The sequence below is a fragment of the Mesocricetus auratus genome, unplaced genomic scaffold (genome assembly GCF_017639785.1).
Source record: "Mesocricetus auratus isolate SY011 unplaced genomic scaffold, BCM_Maur_2.0 Super-Scaffold_100031, whole genome shotgun sequence".
NCBI classification, from domain to species: Eukaryota; Metazoa; Chordata; class Mammalia; order Rodentia; family Cricetidae; genus Mesocricetus; species Mesocricetus auratus.
This window is the reverse complement of record NW_024429212.1, coordinates 15,002,834-15,019,686: the sequence shown is the minus strand read 5'-3', so window position 1 is coordinate 15,019,686 and position 16,853 is coordinate 15,002,834. Positions and strand designations below refer to the sequence as shown.

Genomic DNA, 16,853 nt, shown 5'->3' with positions numbered 1-16,853 from the left:
ACAAGTTGGAGAAACTTATTTTATTATTATTATTAATAAATTTGTTTTTAAAACATTTTTCTATTTATTGGCGACCCTATCATCTTGGCGCAAAAGTGTACCATATGCAACCAAAACTCCAGCCCACGAACATAACGTGACCACTAAAGGATGTATGGTTCTATTCTTAGTATTTGTTCTTAAGAAACAATCCCAGAGCCCTGACCCTCCCTCCACAGGCCATGAAGGCTGCAAGGGCTGGTGTGGGATTCTCAGAGGTACAACACTCCCAAATGCCACAGGAAGCACCCCATTCGCTTGCTTTAAACTAAAACAGTACAGAAGTCAATATTTTAGCAAATCTAAACGTGTGATTCTGGCCCTTTGTGTCTTCAGCGATCCAAGGTTAAGCAGCATTGTGCCAGTCAAGCAAAAAATAAACACAGACACCTCAAAAAAAAAAAAAGGCAGTGTAGTAAGAAGAAAGTCAATTTAATCATTTGCTTTAGCAGGCAAGCGATGTGTAAACATTCAGCCAGCAGCCGCATCCAACTTACAGTTTAAAAGGAACTGAGATCAGTGATTATAACTTTTTCCTTCCCTTTCCCCTGAAGAAGAAGAAGAAGAAAAACAAGACAAAACAAAACAAAAAACAAAAAACCTAAAAGAGTTAAGAAAAGACTTGGAAACAAATGACTTAAAACACTACAAAACATCGAACATTCGGTTTTGTCGCTCTCAGCCTCTGTGCAATCCCCGCCGGGTTTTGTTTTAAAGGGCGCGCATCTAACTCCTAAAATGCGTTTGTCTCGTCGTCGTCGTAACTTGCGACACGTGAGCCTCTGCAATCCAGGAAGCCGTCCTCTCGAAGCACGCAGGCGGACGTCGCGCCCGCGCACGCACGCTTCTGTTTAAATCCCATTCGCAAAGGGGGCGCTGGTGTCTTGATTCAGCGCCTCTCTGACTTCCAGGGGCAGCGTGTCAAACAGCTGGTCTTCCACAACGAGCCCGCTCTTCCTGAGCATCCGACACTGGCCCAGCTGGGCTGGCAGGCGGTCCAGGCAGTTCCCCTTCAGCTCCAGCTGGGTGAGTTGGGAGAGCTGACCGATTTTCTCCGGGAGGGAGGAGACGCAGTTCTGCCCCAGGTTCAAAGTCCTCAACCTCACGCACTTAAACAACTGTTTCGGCAGGGTGTCCACTTTGTTCCCTGTGATGTGCAGGTGCTGCAGGCCCTGGAGCAGGCCTATCTCTATGGGGAGGGTGGAAATGTTGTTGTAGCTGACGTCCAAGCATCTGAGCTTCTGCAAGCTGAACACGGCGGCCGGCAGGGACTCGAGCTTGTTGTTGGAGAGGTAAAGGGACTCTAGGTTCTTGACGTGGGTGATGGAGGGCGGAATGGCCACAATCCTGTTGTGCCACAGCTTCAGGCAAGTCAGCCGCTTCAGGTGCTGGAAGCTGATGACCTCCTCGATGGTGCGGATGTTGTTTGACTTCAGGTCCAGCTCCTGCAGGTTGGAGAGGCTGAAGATGGCGTGGGGGATTCTCTCCAGCTCGCAGTTGTGTAGCTCCAGCTCGGCCACGTTCATCATCTTCTTCAGGCTGTTGAGCACCAGGAGCTTGGTGCCGTCGTTGTGGATGACGAGCCTCGTGAGGTGCGGGGCCACATCCGTGATGTTGGAGGGAACTTTGGTCAGATTGCTTTTCACGTGGAGGACCTTAAGGTGCCGCAGCTCCCGCAGGGACTCGAGCCCGATCATCTTGTTGTTTTCCGAGTTCAGGTTGCCTATCAGATACAGCTCACGAAGGTTTTTGAGCAAATACACCCAGGCGGGAATCTCAGCCACGTCGGTGAACTTCACGTGGAGGCACCTCAAGTGATCCCGTAGGAAGCTGAAGGCGGTCTGTTCGACCTTGGCCGGGCAGTGGCACAGGTGCAGCTCCTGGAGGTTGGTCATCTGGGAGATCTTGGCGGGGATCTTCGCTTCCGGGATCAGCTCGAGTTTCAGCACGTCCAGGTCTGTGAGGTCAAAGACGGCGTCGGGCACCCCCGACAGCATGAAGAGGTGCAGTTCCTGCTTGTCCTGGGCGTTGCGAGACACGTGCTGCCTGAGCTTCTCAAAAGTCCACTCGTGGTTCAAGCTGATCTCCCTCAGCTTGTTCTCGCTGACCTCCGACAGGAACACACCGAAGCGCTTGGAGTAGAGCTGGTCGTACTGGTCTACCATGTGCAGGAGGAACGCAAAGTCGTTCTTGACGTCCGGGATGTCACTGAAGCTGCTCTCTTCCCGGACCTTCTCGAAAGAGTACTCCTTCAGAGGGATGCGGAACAGCCAGAAGAGGGTGTAGAGGCAGATGAAGCCGTAGACACAGATGATGGAGATGTAGCTGATGAGAAGCTTCTTCAGCATGTAGGCCATATTGTGTGTGCACTCAAACACCTCGTACCCCGTCAGGTGCTCGACTTTCGGCCTGCAGACGTGCTCAAAGCTGATGGCGTTGACGAAATTCGCGGTGTAGCAGAGAATGAAGATGAACTTGGCGGTTTTGATGAGGGTCTGGACCACGTAGAGCTTATAGATCAAGTCACTGTCTTCGACATGGGCACGGAATTTCCTCACTTTCTCGAACAGGGCTTTGGCCTGCTCCCCGTCCTTCTTGTCCAGGATCGTCATGCTGGGGACTTCGATCACCGGTTTCTCGGCCGAGAACTTGAAGCCAGGCTTGTTGATCATGGGGGTGCTGGCGCTGGGGCTCCCCTCGTCACTGCTGGTGGACACGTGCTTTGGTAGGGTCTGGGCACCTGTTAGTCTCTGCTTGTTTTCCTCGGAGTCTTCACAGGCTGTCTCGGACAACGCTTTAGTCGTCCAAGGAGATTCGAAGCACTTTCCTAGTATCGAAACGAAGTGCTCGACTTTGGAGCAGGTTTTAGGGTACTTGAACCAAAAGTTGCTACTGACCATAAGGATGATGGTGTGTATGAGAGCAAGGTACGGAAAGTACTTGGAATACCAAGGGAGGGCCAGATGGTAACACATCTGGTTGATAAACACGTACTGCTGAAAATCCAAGTTGGTTTTTCGGCCCGTTGGGTCTCTCTTGTCCTTCTTTGCCTCCTGACTTGGGAAGGTGGGCTCAGCGCGAGGGTGGGTGGCTTGGAGAGGCACGTCAGGCGTCACAGCGGAGGTGCCGAAGGGAACGTCATCTGTCGTCCGCCCGCTTTGGTCCCAGTGCGTGGCTGTTTCCATCTTGGGGACTTCGGCGGTGACGTCAGCATTTCTGGGTGGTGTGTGCGCCTTTGGATTGGCGGGTGACGGCAACACCGGCAAACAGACCACCTGATCTTTGGTAAGTTGCATGGTCCCCGCGAAGATGGCTACCATCAGCATAACAACCGCCAAGTAATCCATAAACACGTCCCACCATGGCTTCAGGATTCGGTAAGTTGGCTGAATGTCATTAAGTGAAGCAACTTCTGCGAGGGTGAACATTCCTGAAAGACACAAAGAGAACAAAAGGCATCGTTACGCAGGGCGGCGTTAGGAGTTGACAGGAGGCAAGAGAGGAAATCTCCACACTGGCTCAGACTGATGTCTCCTCAACCGGGTCTCGAGTTTGTATCCAAGACAGCTGTACCAGAAGATAAACTAATGGAAGGAAGGGCTGGGCTCTGGGCGAGGCGGGATGGAGGTCTACAAAGTCTCTTGCTGGCCTAGGACCTGAAGAGAGGTGGCGGTGGCATTTATATACTGGACTGAGAAGATTAGGACTCAAAAATGGAGACAGGGGAATGAGGCCACGTGTTGTGTCTGAATAAATCTAACGTGCCATGCCCAACCCTTAACCTCTACATAGCTGTACATTCCGGATTGAGACCTGCCACTTCCCAAAGGTGGGAGTCTCCACGCTTTGTGCTACCATCTGTGTATACTGGGGGTGTCGTCTAAGGATGGCTGCAAAGGTTAATTAGGTAGTGAATGAAAGGCTCTTTTTTTTTTTTTTTTTTTTTTTTTGGTTTTTCGAGACAGGGTTTCTCTGTATTGTTTTGGAGCCTGTCCTGGAACTCGCTCTGTAGACCAGGCTTGGTCTCGAACTCACAGAGATCCACCTGCCTCTGCCTCCCGAGTGCTGGGATTAAAGGCATGCGCTGCCACCGCCCTGCTGAATGAAAGGCCCTTAGCACAGCTTGGACCTCAAGTATTTGTTAGCTGTCCATGTTAGCAAACACTGCCCTTTTAGACGGATTCCACGGCCAGCTGGAATTAGGGATCTAAAACTCAGGCAGAGTTCGGCTGGGGAACCCAGTTCATTTCATAGAGTGCCTGCTTGCCTTAGCATGGCCTCCAAATCCTGACCTTCCTGCCCCCCCACCCGGCTTCTTTCTGGGTGCTGGATGGCATGTGTAGGCCACCGTAGGGGGTTTACGCTGCTAGGGATCGACACCAGGGTTTTCTGAACGCCAGGCAAGCACTGCACCACAGACCCTGCACGACTGTCTCCCCGTCCTGCCCCCCTCACCAGGTGTGGGGATTAACAGCGGTTTTAAGTGACACTGCAGCTTTTAGGTAATTATGTCAACACAAACCGGAGAACCGGAAACATCCAAACCACAGAGCTACACGTATGCTCTGTGAAAAAAAGACATACACCTAAACCTCAAGGACTGAGTCTGAAATGCCTCCTAGTGCTCATCCTGCACACGCGCCTAGGTGACGTCATGCCCACTCGGACCTCTTTTATACTGAATCTCCTGTGAGCATCTTTTGTGTGTGTGTGTGTTTTAACCTTTCATGACAGACTTGGGAGCCAGAGCAGGAAGAAGGGTTTCTGGAATTACAGTAAGCCAGAGTAAAAGAAACACAGCTCATGTTTGGGTCTGGGGACTGAGCGAGGAATGAAAATTTGACAGCTCTGTCCCGAGAGCACTGGCTGGTGGCTTTTATGCCTCCATCACCGCCTTCACACACCGCCCTCTGCCCCTGAGTTAGTCCTTCTGTTAGACTTCTCTCCCGCAGCTAGGTAATTTCCAGTTAGATTTCCCCCCTCTCCCCTGCGTTCTCTTCCTGGAACTCCTCCCCCAGGGTCTGTGCAGCTACAGGTCTGTGTCTCCCTTTCCTCTCCGGTTCAGGTTTGCAGATGTGCTCCTGCCAGCCACCGTGCCAACACTACTGTCTTCACAGCCGGCTCATCTGACCCCCCCACCCCTCCCCTCCACATTACAACCCCAGTGAGGGCAGGGGCTGTGGCCATTTCCTTTCCTTGTTCTGTATACAGACATGGTAGGTGCTTGGTCAGCGAAACGAAAGCATAAAGGCTCTGAGGGTATCTACTAACTGCATCTGCGGGGGTGGGGTGGGGCAGCTACAAAACTGAACTGCCCCTGCAAAGCAACCTGTGACCATGCAAGAATAGAGACTCCAGGACGGGCCTTAGCATGGCCACGCAAGAGAAACTGTGGAGTTTTACGGTGCGGTTTCACAGCTGTCAAGTTCCTTCAGTACCGTTCCAGGCGCCTCATCCTAGGAACGGGCTTCGATTTCCCAGCAGACAGAAAAACGCAGAAAGCCCCGCTCCTAGCATGCTGACCGACGGTACCGGGCTACCTTCTAATCATTGAGCTCCTTACTTGCTCTGGTATCCACCACGGCCTACTGAAAGCACACAGGGGCACGTAGTGACAACAGCCAGCCCTTTCCATCTTCCTCCCGCTGACCAGGCACTGTCTCAGCAGAGTCACACAGGCTCTCACCCCCGTTTTCCTACAGAACTGGGGGGGGGTCCTGAAAACAAACCTACCACGGGAAGTTTAGAGTTTCATGTCTTAGTTACTTTTCTACCGCTATGACAAAAAGAACCCACAAAAAACCAAAACAACAACAAAAAACCCACCAGGACGAAGGCAACTTATAAAAGATTTAACAGGGGCCGGCCATGTTTACAGTTTCAGAGCGCCAGTCCATTGATGGGGGATGGCCTTCTGTATATATGCTTCTCTTATTGGTTGATGAATAGAAGAACACTGTTTGGCCATTGGCCAGGCAAGAAGCATAGGTGGAGCTGCCAAACCAAGGAGAAGGTGGGAAGAGAGAGAGAGAGAGAGAGAGAGAGAGAGAGAGAGAGAGAGAGAGAGAGAGAGAGAGAGAGAGAGAGAGAGAGAGAGAGAGAGAGAGAGCGCAAGGAGATGCCATACAGGCTGCCAAAGGAGTAACATTCTCTGGGTAAGCCAAGACCATGTGGAAATACATAGATTAATAGAAATGGGTTATTAAGACAGAGCTAGCCAATAAGAAGCCCTAGCCATCGGCCAACAGGTCAATAATTAATGTGTCTCTGTGTGCTTATTTGGGGCTGAAGGGTGGTGGGACCCAACAGGACAGAAACACTCGTGTACAGTCCACGGCATTCACCGCCGGGAGCACGGCAGCAAGCGGGCAGGCAGTGATGGAGCAGTAGCCGAGAGCTCACCTCTGAGTCACGAGCATGAAGCAGAGGGACGGGGTCTAACTGGGAATGGGCATGGGGCGTTTCAAATTCCAAGTCCACCCTAGTGACACACCTCCTCCGACCAGGCCACACCTCCTAATCCTTCCCAAGCAGTCTGAGCACTCAAACATACGAGCCTACGGAAGCCATGGGCTTTCAGCATCTCTCGGGGCTGCGGAGGTGTTCTAAGGATGTGTACTAAGGACGGAAGAAGCAAGGAGATTTAAGTCGCGGAAACCCAAGGGTTGGTACTGGGGTCTAAGGCTGAAGCAACGCCCTTTCTACGCTGTTTCTTGTGTGTGCGGTACTTCATCCTGTGCAAAGGGCTTTCCCACAGAAGCTCGATTGCCCTCACAATAGCCCATTGATTCAGGCATTATTACTGCCTACCCCCACAGGGACGCAGGAGGCACAGAAAGCTTAAGTGACCTCCCTGCGCTAATCAGACGAAGGCAACAGAATCTTTCAACTCCAGATCTTTCTCTTTGCCAGTGTCAACCCTTGTTAGCAATGGTTGGTTGCTGTAGGAGGGGGACTTCTCTCTGTTGCCCTCGGCTTTGAGGACAGAGGACACTGAAATGGGGTAAAAAATCACCATCGCCACTAGGGTAATCTTTTATGACCTTCACACAGGATGCAAGGACCTCACCAGCCATGAGCCAGGTACCATGCACAGGGCTTGTCTTTTAGAACAGTAACTTTATCAAGTTCACAGTGCAATCCTCCCTCCCTCCCTCCCTCCCTCCCTCCCCCCTCCCTCCAGTTTTGCTAGAGTTGTTAGGTTCTCACACAGCTCAGAGGGTCTCGAGCTCCATATCCTCCTCCTTCCACCCCATGAGGGCCGGGAAGACAGGTATGGCCCCATCACACCCAACAAGCATTTCTAAGGGGCTCTGTTAAGAGAGCCTGGCTCTTACATCCCATGGATACATTTGTAAACCAGACGCCTCAGACCTCAACTGCTGGCTTCCCCTTATGTTCACTGGCCTTGATTGTGCTCCTAGAGTACACATGGTTTTGCCTGAACTGGACTAGAAAAACAAACAAGCAAACACACACACACACACACACACACACACACACACACACACACACACACACACACACACACACACAAACCCTGCAGCTTTCCCCAGCCCCAGAAATCCATAGCCTTTCCTTCCACTCATCTTTGAGACAGGAAGCCTCTCCGTGCACACATCCTAGGATATCTGCTTAGGTCCTGACCCCTGAGAAGGCCGGTTCCTATCCCTAGCTGTGGGAGACTTCTAGAATGCAATGCCTGGATATTTCAGCTGGATGCCTGCTTATCCTGCTGGCCTTAAAACCTTTTCAAAGGCAGGCTAGAGAGAGGCAGGCACGGATACAAATCCTACTCCTTCGATAGGGAATTTAAGTTAAAAAGGCTCCTGGGTGGTGTGTCAGGAACCCTTAGCCCCTGGGACTGAGTTGTATGCAGAAGGGAACACTGGTTGCTGTGACATCTGCACAGCCTTCAGTAGTGTCCCTCCAGTTGCCGAGAGCTCCTCCCCTAGCAGGTAGTTTCCTTTATCTGCATGTCCCCAGGGCACAGCCCAGGCTGGTGGCAGAATGAATCACACAGAGATCCAACTGCACGCCAGGGGCAGGCTCATTAGATACCAAACCCAAACCCAATGCTGCCAGCAAGAAAAAGGTCACAAGTAATTACACCCAGATGAAACCGATTGGCGCTGACGGGCATTTCTCAACATCCAAAAGGACAACACATTATAGATCTCTGTAACAGGTTGTTCTGCAGTTAACCCGTTGCAGCCAGCCATCTGCAGGCAGCTTGGGAAACAACGGCAGAGGTAAATGCAGGCATGTCCTCCACAGGAGAGAAGACCAAGTCCCTGACTGCTAACAGAGTGATAAGCCCATGATCCCCGGGACAGAAGCCAAGAGACTTAGCACATCAGAGGTGACACTACATCAAAGGCCAGAGAGAGACACTCCAGAGGGCAGCCTCCTGCCACTGCCGGTTTCCTTCATGTCCTGCCTGGGGGTTTCTACCCTTCCACCCAGGCAGAGGAGCAGGAGCTGTGAATGAAGGGAACCAAGGGACAGCAGCAGCAAATGTCCCACACTGTGGACATAATTTTCTGTGGCCAATACAGCAGAACGCGGTGTCAAAGTGCTGCAGGAGTACCTGGCACACCACACGCACCCAACAAAACGTAGCCGTGCTGGCATTTGCCACGATGCAGGGCATGCTTTATTGGAAGAACCCTGTGAAAACTTGGTACTAAGTTTGTTTTTCACGACGAACTGGTGATACAAAGTGCCACGGAACCCAGGTGTTCTCCAGTTGGCTTTGGAGTCTACCAAGTTCATTTAAACGCCGTGTAGGCAGCATCGGCATCGAGAAGCCATTCAGCTACCCGTTTGCTCATCCCCGCCCCCTCCACCCAAGAAACATACACTGCACACTCGAGTCTGAACACCACGGAAATTCCTGGGGGAAACTTGGAGGGGGGGCAAACTCAGGCCTATTATTTCCCCTTTCACAGAGTGCAGAGCAGGGGACGGAAACACACCCTTGGTGGGATGCAGACATTGTTACCACCGAGAGATTTACGACAGTAGCTGATGACCCAGACAGTAGAGGGAAGTTTTCTGCAGGCTCCCAGGCCTCGGCACAGGCACCACACACCACTCCTGTTGCTATTTTCCTTAAAGAGATCTTCCCACGTGGCAGAAATTCCCATCCTAGGGAATTCTGGCTTCTTCCCTGATTGCACGGCAAACGTGAAGGGATAATGTGGGGCGGGGTGTCTTATCGTCAAGATCCGGGAAGGGCAAAGGGAGACTCGAAAAGAGTGGAGAGAGTGGGCTGGACTGGAACACTCAGAGGCCTAGAGATAAATAAGAACCACCGAGACAAAGCTAACACACACCGAATGATCCCACTGGAACACCTCCCCAGAATGGCCTCTAGATGTCAAAAAACATGGGGTGGGCAATGGAGGGGACAGGGCATGGCCAGGAACTAATTGCAACGTGGTGATGGCAAGAAAAAACGACAAGGATCAGTGGGTAAAATAAAAAGACACCTGTTGTCAAGACTGACAGCCCGCGTTTAACCCTTGAGCCCAGACGGCGGAAGGAGAGAAGCGACTCTCCACCGTTGTCCCCACACGCAGGGCCACGGCTGGCACTCACCCCCACACACATACAAACAAGTAACCGGTAACTTTTAAAAAGAGGCGTGCGGGCGTGCGTGCGGGCGTGGGGCATGGGGGTGGGGCCGTGAAAACTGAGAGGGAGAAAAATAAATCGACGAAGAGAAGAAAAAAAATCCAGAAAACCAATAGATAAGGAGATTTTAACAAAGACATAAAACTACCAAATAATGAGGCAATTACGGGTGACAGGCTCCTCCAAGTCAACAACGGCCTCCCTTGAAATCATCTCTCTTACTCTTGAACTCATCCAGACACCAGAGAGCAGCTCCCTGGTGGCTAGCAATCCCTCCAATGGTTTGGCCTTTTTGATGACTTACTTTAGAATCAGTGGCAGATTGGTAAATTTGGCTGAATGTTACTTTTGTCCTATTTCAAAGGGCTTTAGTAAAACGAAGATGTTTCGCTCAAACTGAGTTGATCTCTTCTGCTTCCCACCCATGCAGCTCAGACACGAGTGTAGACTAGTCAGAGAGAGGCACCGTTGGGTTAGAGCCTCTCCCTCAGCTCTCCTCAGTGAGTGGAAGCACCACCAAGCACATCAGCTTACAAAAACCCCCCACCTAGTGATGGGACAGTACAAAATACACACGCCAGCCCGCATCCGCTCAGCATGTTTACTGCAGAAAGACCGCTTCCCAGGGGGCTACGTGGAGGTCTTTGACTTGGGATAATTCCGAGTGTCTGCTTTCTGAGAGTAGAGACAATTCTTGGACTTAAAGGTGGAATGACTGAGAAGGCACCTGATGTACACATGCATAGACACACACACACAAAGGAAAGAGAACTGTCAGTATCATCCTCTAGAAAACATTTTGGCAAACACCAAAAGTGGCCAGGTGGGTGGTGGCGCACACCTTTAATCCCAACTCTCGGGAGGCAGAGGCAGGTAGGCCTTTCTGAGTTCAAGGCCAGCCTGGTCTACACGATGAGTTCCATGACAGCCAAGACTATACAAAGAAACCCTATCTTGAAAAAACAAACAAACAAACAAACAAAAAACAACAAAAGTGGCAGGGGGCTATTGCTCAGTGGTAGAGTAATTCCCCAGCAAGTACAAGGCCCTTAATTTAAAGCTCAACATCAGAGACACACACAGGCATAGACACAGACACACACAGATACACAGACATACACAGATACACACACTCACTGTCACACACACACACACAGATTCTCTCTCTCTCTCTCTCTCTCTCTCTCTCTCTCTCTCTCTCTCTCTCTCTCTCTCTCTCTCTCTCTCTCTCTCTCTCTCTCTCTCTCTCTCCTGTCCATCAGCTCCTCTCTGATGAACCAGTCTTCACCACAATTCCACAGGCTGGACACAGGAGCTGACATCTCTCTGGGGCTCTGGCCTGTGACCTGAGACCTATGACCTGTAGGCAGCAGTGGCTGAGACCTCCTGGGCGGGCCTGGATGGGTATCAAACACAGAGACTCCCACTTCCCCCCAGGTTTGACTATAATCAGAGTAGTCCTCCCCTCGTGTGATAGAGATCAGTAGATTGGCCTAGGGCTGTAGCTCAGAGGTACAGTGCTGGCCTAGCATGCCCTGGGCTTAATCCTTAGACTTACAAATAAAGTAAAATCCAGATCACCAAATGTAAAAACCACTCTCCCTCTCTATTACACACCTGCCATCACTGCTGTGCACTTTAGCCGAGAGCCTTGGTGCTATGTGAAGATAGTAACATTTCCCATTCTAACATGGCGAAGCTGGGCCAGTGGGATATAAGAGGTTCACGGCCACACAACCCCACCCCGCCCCGCCCCCACCCCGGCACCTTCTCCAAAGACAAGACTACTTGATTTGTCCTTTCCCCCTGCTCAGCTGGCTGGGAAAGAGATAGTGGCACAACCTCAAAAGCCATGCGTGAAGGCAGCTAGAATTATCCTGCCGGTCCCCTGCTACGGACTTCTGCCCCGCCCTGTGGAAAGGAAGCCAACCATTCTACAGGGAGTCTCTCTGTTATAGCAGCCTGGCAACTCCCATAATTAAAAAAAAAAAACCTGTCACTATTAAAAACACAAGTGCTTCTTAAGAAAAAGCATTCAGCAATGGATTTAGGCAGACTCGTATTCTTTTTTTTTTTTTTTAAAACGAGACAGGGTTTCTCTGTATTGTTTTGGAGGCTGTCAGTCCAGCCCAGTCTCGAACTCACAGAGATCCACCTGCCTCTGCCTCCCGAGTACTGGGATTAAAGGCGTGGGCCACCACCGTCCGGCCCAGACTCGTATTCTTATCTACAAAGCCAGTATTTTCAAAGGTCTCAGAGTGGAAAACACAAAATAACCAAACTGACAAGTTACAAAAATAAGCTAGCACACTATAAAATCACATTAAAGTAGCAAAACATGATAATCGCTGTAACAAAGTTAATGAACCCGTGAGAGGCAAAATACACTGGACAGTTAAGAGGATGATTTAACTCAGGACAGTGCAATAAAACACCAGCGAATGAGGGCTAGCTCACAGAAAGGGGTGGGGGGGGTCTGTACTCAGAAAGACTTGTAGGGACCCGAGTCTCATGGGAACCTGGAGGCAGGAGAGAGACGGGTCCTATCTCAGAACACCCAGGAGCAGAGCGGTCTGCTGTGGTTTCTCAGATCCCCAAAGAGTGAGGGGGACAAAAGTCTGAAAAAGTGAAAAAATATGGGGACATCTTCCAGGAGGAGTCAGGGTCAGGAACACAACCATCGGACTGAATGTAGGAGGCAATAAGGAGCCCTTGGAAGGTTTTAGCAGGTGAGGCGACGAGAGAGGCTGTGAGTCTCACAAGAGCGGGAAGGGCTGGCGACGGGGGGAGTGGGTAACCCTTAACTTTTCAGTCTGGGTAACACACTTAAGCAGAGATCAGGTTGGGTGGGGCTAAGGATGTCAACGGGAAGGCTGGGGGGGGGCGGGTAGGCCTATGAATATGCCGGATGAGGCCACTCGAGGAGACAAAAGCTGAGGGCAGGCTCCAGAATTGCCAACACCCAGGGGTGGGACAGAAGAAGAGGACAAAGGAGGGGACTGGGGTTGTTGGGGGCAGAGAGGGTGACGGGAGCTAGGACGAGGGGAGCATGGGAGCCAGCACTGGGGCTCACTCGCTCCAGGCAAGAGCCCTAAGCCGCAGCGCACGCGTCACACCCCAGTCAGGATGTAAAGGCTGCGCTGAGAGCCAGCTGCACTGAGGACTCCGGCTCAGGTGGGCCAGGACCAAGCAGGAACTTGAACATTTGCTTCTTTCGACTTGCAACTTGCCTGGACCAAAAACAAACAAACAAACCAAACAAGTCAAGGCTGCGGCTGCGGCTAGGTGTGAAGGTGAAGCCGGCACGGGATGCACTTTTAGGCCAGGAGAGAGGCTGACAACAGCTGGGTGAGGAAGGGCAGAGGCCTCTAACCATATTCCACAGACACACTCTGGCTAGGAAATAGAACACACACACACACACACACACATACACACACGTACACAACACATACACACAACACACACACAACACACACACACACAACCTTCACGAAAGAACGAAGATGAAGGGACACCGGTTCCTGTGAAAGTTCCCTTTACGGCGTTTGCTTTTTTTTCCCCTTTACTGCACAGGTGAACATTAACTTTGCCAACCACCATCTTGTAAAACTTTAAAGGGTCCTTGTTTTGTAATCTGAAGGCAGGGAGGAGGGGTGCTTTGTAATTCTGTGTAATCACACCCCTCCCCCAAACACGCACACACACACGCGCACACACAGCTATGAGTGAACAGCTCTGCAGATATCTCATAATGCAAACAGGCTCAGACTCTCCCACCGGCCCAAACTCCCTGCCTGGGAAGACTAAACAACACAAGTTAGACTTCACCGAAAGGAAGAAAGCATGAAAAGAAACATTTATTCTTCCTAAGGGGAGTGTCAGTGTCAGTGACCTAGCTTAACGTACTCTGTGTTTCCTTGGCCACAGTGTTGGGGGAGGGGGAGGGAAGGAGGAGATGGCACGCAGGGCGTCTTGACAGGGCATCTTACACCCATACCTCCTCCACCTCTGCGGTTAAAAAAATCAGCGATTCCCACGTAGAGCTTGGCATACTTATGACCTTCCTTTAAAGTTTACTCTACAAACAAAACCGTTTCCGACATCAGGGTTCCTACAAAGATGTACCGCTAGGGCGCCCACACACACATACTCTGCTGCTTAGGGAATGGAAGAGAAAACGAGGTCTTAGAGAAAATATTTCTACCTGTTGCTTTTAGTTACGGAGTCACGAGTTAACACAAGCAATCCCTTGCCATGCTGCATCTAGTCACCTCTGCCCCAGGGCTTTCTGTCCACAATACTAAGCGAGGAGTCAGCGTGGCTTAGATGACTCTCGGGTAGCTAATTCACTCATGTCACAGTCACAGGCAGAAGAAAGAGCAGGCTTGAGTCACACAAGGGAAGCCAGAGACAGTAAGCCAGAGATGTAAATTACAGCCCCCCCAACCTCGCCCACCCAATGCTGTCATCCACCTCCAGGAGCTTCCCGACCCATCGTAGCTGTCTTAATTGCTTTTCATTCTGCTGTTGAAAAGCAGAGATCCAGCAGGCTCTGGCCACCCCCGAGGCATCATGGGAGTTTCTCTCACACATCCCTTTAAAGCTCAAACAAGCACACCCAGTTTTTAAGGAAACGCTGAGAAGGAGCAGGTGACGGTATTTTCCACTGCTTTGAAAATAAAGCATTCCACGCTTTAAGAAAAAAAAAGTGTCTCAGAATTATAGGGACAGGAAGCAGGAGCCGGACGGTGCAGCCTTCATTTCCTGAGAGTCCCAGTGAGGAACTCCCCATCCAGGCAAAAGCCGTGCAGAGGTTATTAGCCCCTGCTGCAGGGCCTGCCCATTCCACTCCACACCAGGCTGTCCAGAGCGGGTTGCCACAGCAGACTGAGGTAGCCAGTTACGTCAAAACTTACACACACAATTCACTGTGGCTGTGCAAATTATGATCCACGGGACTGGGATGATATAGGTTAATTTTATTGGGGAGAAATCACTTACATGAGGAACCGATGACCCAGGATCAGCATTCCAAGCATCCAATCCCAGCTGCCCTCCCAGACCCAGAGAGAGCAAGTCTGCCCCTGACCCCAGACCAAAAATCCCATCCGCTCACATACACACCTGTGGCCACGCCCAAACGGGCATGGTCATCGCCACGGGTATGCAGCAAGATCTCTCACCACACTTCACCCCCACAGCCTCCGTGCCCAAGCAAGACACTGGCCCCAGAAGAACAGACCTCTTATCGGTCCTAAACAGTGTTGTCTCTTTGGCTCACTCTGGAGGCTTCGGGAGCCAGGGCAGCAGACAGTACCCGAAGGACGCCCGAGTCTAGCCCTGGTGCCTCCAACAAATGAAGGAACTGGATGGGCTCCAGGCTGCCTTCAGCCACCAGATTAGAGGTGAAGTTCTCGGTCTCACTACGCCTCAGGCTTCTCGCCTGTGAAATGGCAATGAGGTCGCCCACTTCATAGAGTAATAAATAAGAAGCAAGTGAGGCGATGACCACAAAATACTTTTTTTAAAGTCTCACTGAAATGCCAGACTAGACTAAGAGTAATACACACTCTTAACATTACAGGGGCTTCCTAGTTCCAATACTTGCACAAATAATGTCATGAGTTTTGAGCCTTAAACTGACACATGGGACCATTGTCTCATCACCACCATCATCATCATGACCATCATCATCATCATCATCATCACCATCATCATCGACAGTCGCCGTTGCTCTGGTGGAAAACTTGCATCCTAACTCCTCAGCAAGAGTTCCAGTCAAGGGTGATTCCGTGAGAAAAACTGTTTGTTGAGCAAGTAAAAGGATCTATGCTCAAATTCCCCAGAACCCATGTAAAAAGTGGGGTCTGATGACAAAAAAGTGACTAATCCCATGGGATTAAGACACGAGCTGCCTGGGGCTTGCTAGATGCTAGCCTGACCGGAGGTTCAGTGAGAGAGCCTAACACAAGAGAATGAGATAATGATACAAGACACCCAGTATCATCCTCTGGCTTCATGAACTCGCGCGCACGCGCACATGCACACACACACAAGTAAGCAGGCACATACAACAGACACACACACACCCATACTCGCACTCACACACACAGACACACAGGTAAGTATGCACATACGACAGAGACAGACAGACAGACAGACAGACAGACAGACACACACACACACACACACACACACACACACACACACACACACACACACACGTCTGGCAGTGTATGAGTGCCAAGCACGAGATGAGGAATGTGAAAGCCCCTTACATTTCTGGCCTCTGACTCTGGACAAACCCCTTCACCTTTTGAGCAACATGATTCATCCATCTGTCACCAGCACCGGGCTGGTGTCAGACAAAAACAGATGAGACCGGGTTCCAGCTCTTGAAGAACTCACTCACTTGGAGGCAAGGACGGGGGATGGAAAGAAATGACATATAAACAAACTAATTACAAAACAGTGGGACCCAGGACAGGAAATGACTAGCTTTGTCTGGTGAACTTATGGAAGAATTACTTTAATTTGTAAACTGGGAAAAGAAGGGAACCAGACTACAAATGCCATTGACGTCTGTTTTAGGCTAAACCTCTGGGGGGAAATCGGTCTGAGGGAGATGGCCCATGGTGTCCTCTCTGCACAGCCCCTGCTGCTGACCAGTTTACAAAAACAAGGAGTACGCCACGTAAAACAACACAGAAACACAGATGCTGCCAGTGATAGAAAATCCAACACCACAAGATTCATTGCAACTCCAGAGCAGTGGTGGCGCACGCCTTTTAATCCCAGCACTTGGGAGGCAGAGGCAGGAGGATCTCTGTGAGCTCGTTCGAGACCAGCCTGGTCTATAGAGCGAGTTCCAGGACAGCCTCCAAAACAATACAGAGAAACCCTGTCTCAAAACAAAAACAAACAAACAAAAAAAGAGCAGTTCTCAAATACGCACGGTGCTTTTCAGTTATAGGCGGCTGTGGAAGCTGGACCAGGCCCACCCACACCCGCCACAATGGCAGGACTAAACACCAGAGCCCGGACTAAACACAAGTTGCTAGCTGAGTGGATATGGACACCTGGTCTCGCTCCGCTTGTTTCCACACTCAGGAAACGGTACGAAACTCAGCTGTAATGGTCACAGTAGCCATGTGTTCAGACAGAGAAGCACA

General features: G+C 50.8%; 1 protein-coding gene across 4 annotated transcripts in view; it reads right to left on the bottom strand.

Moving 5' to 3' along the window:
- Positions 1–455: 455 nt before the first annotated feature.
- Lrrc8d (leucine rich repeat containing 8 VRAC subunit D) overlaps positions 456–16,853 on the bottom strand; it is a 108,639-nt gene continuing 92,241 nt past the window's right edge. For all 4 annotated transcript variants that reach the window (XM_040733388.1, XM_040733390.1, XM_040733389.1 and 1 more), the window contains one exon: positions 456–3,469. In XM_040733388.1, coding sequence (XP_040589322.1) covers positions 891–3,467 — 2,577 coding nt within the window. In that variant the 5' untranslated portion in view covers positions 3,468–3,469 and the 3' untranslated portion in view covers positions 456–890. The remainder of the gene's footprint in view (positions 3,470–16,853) is intronic.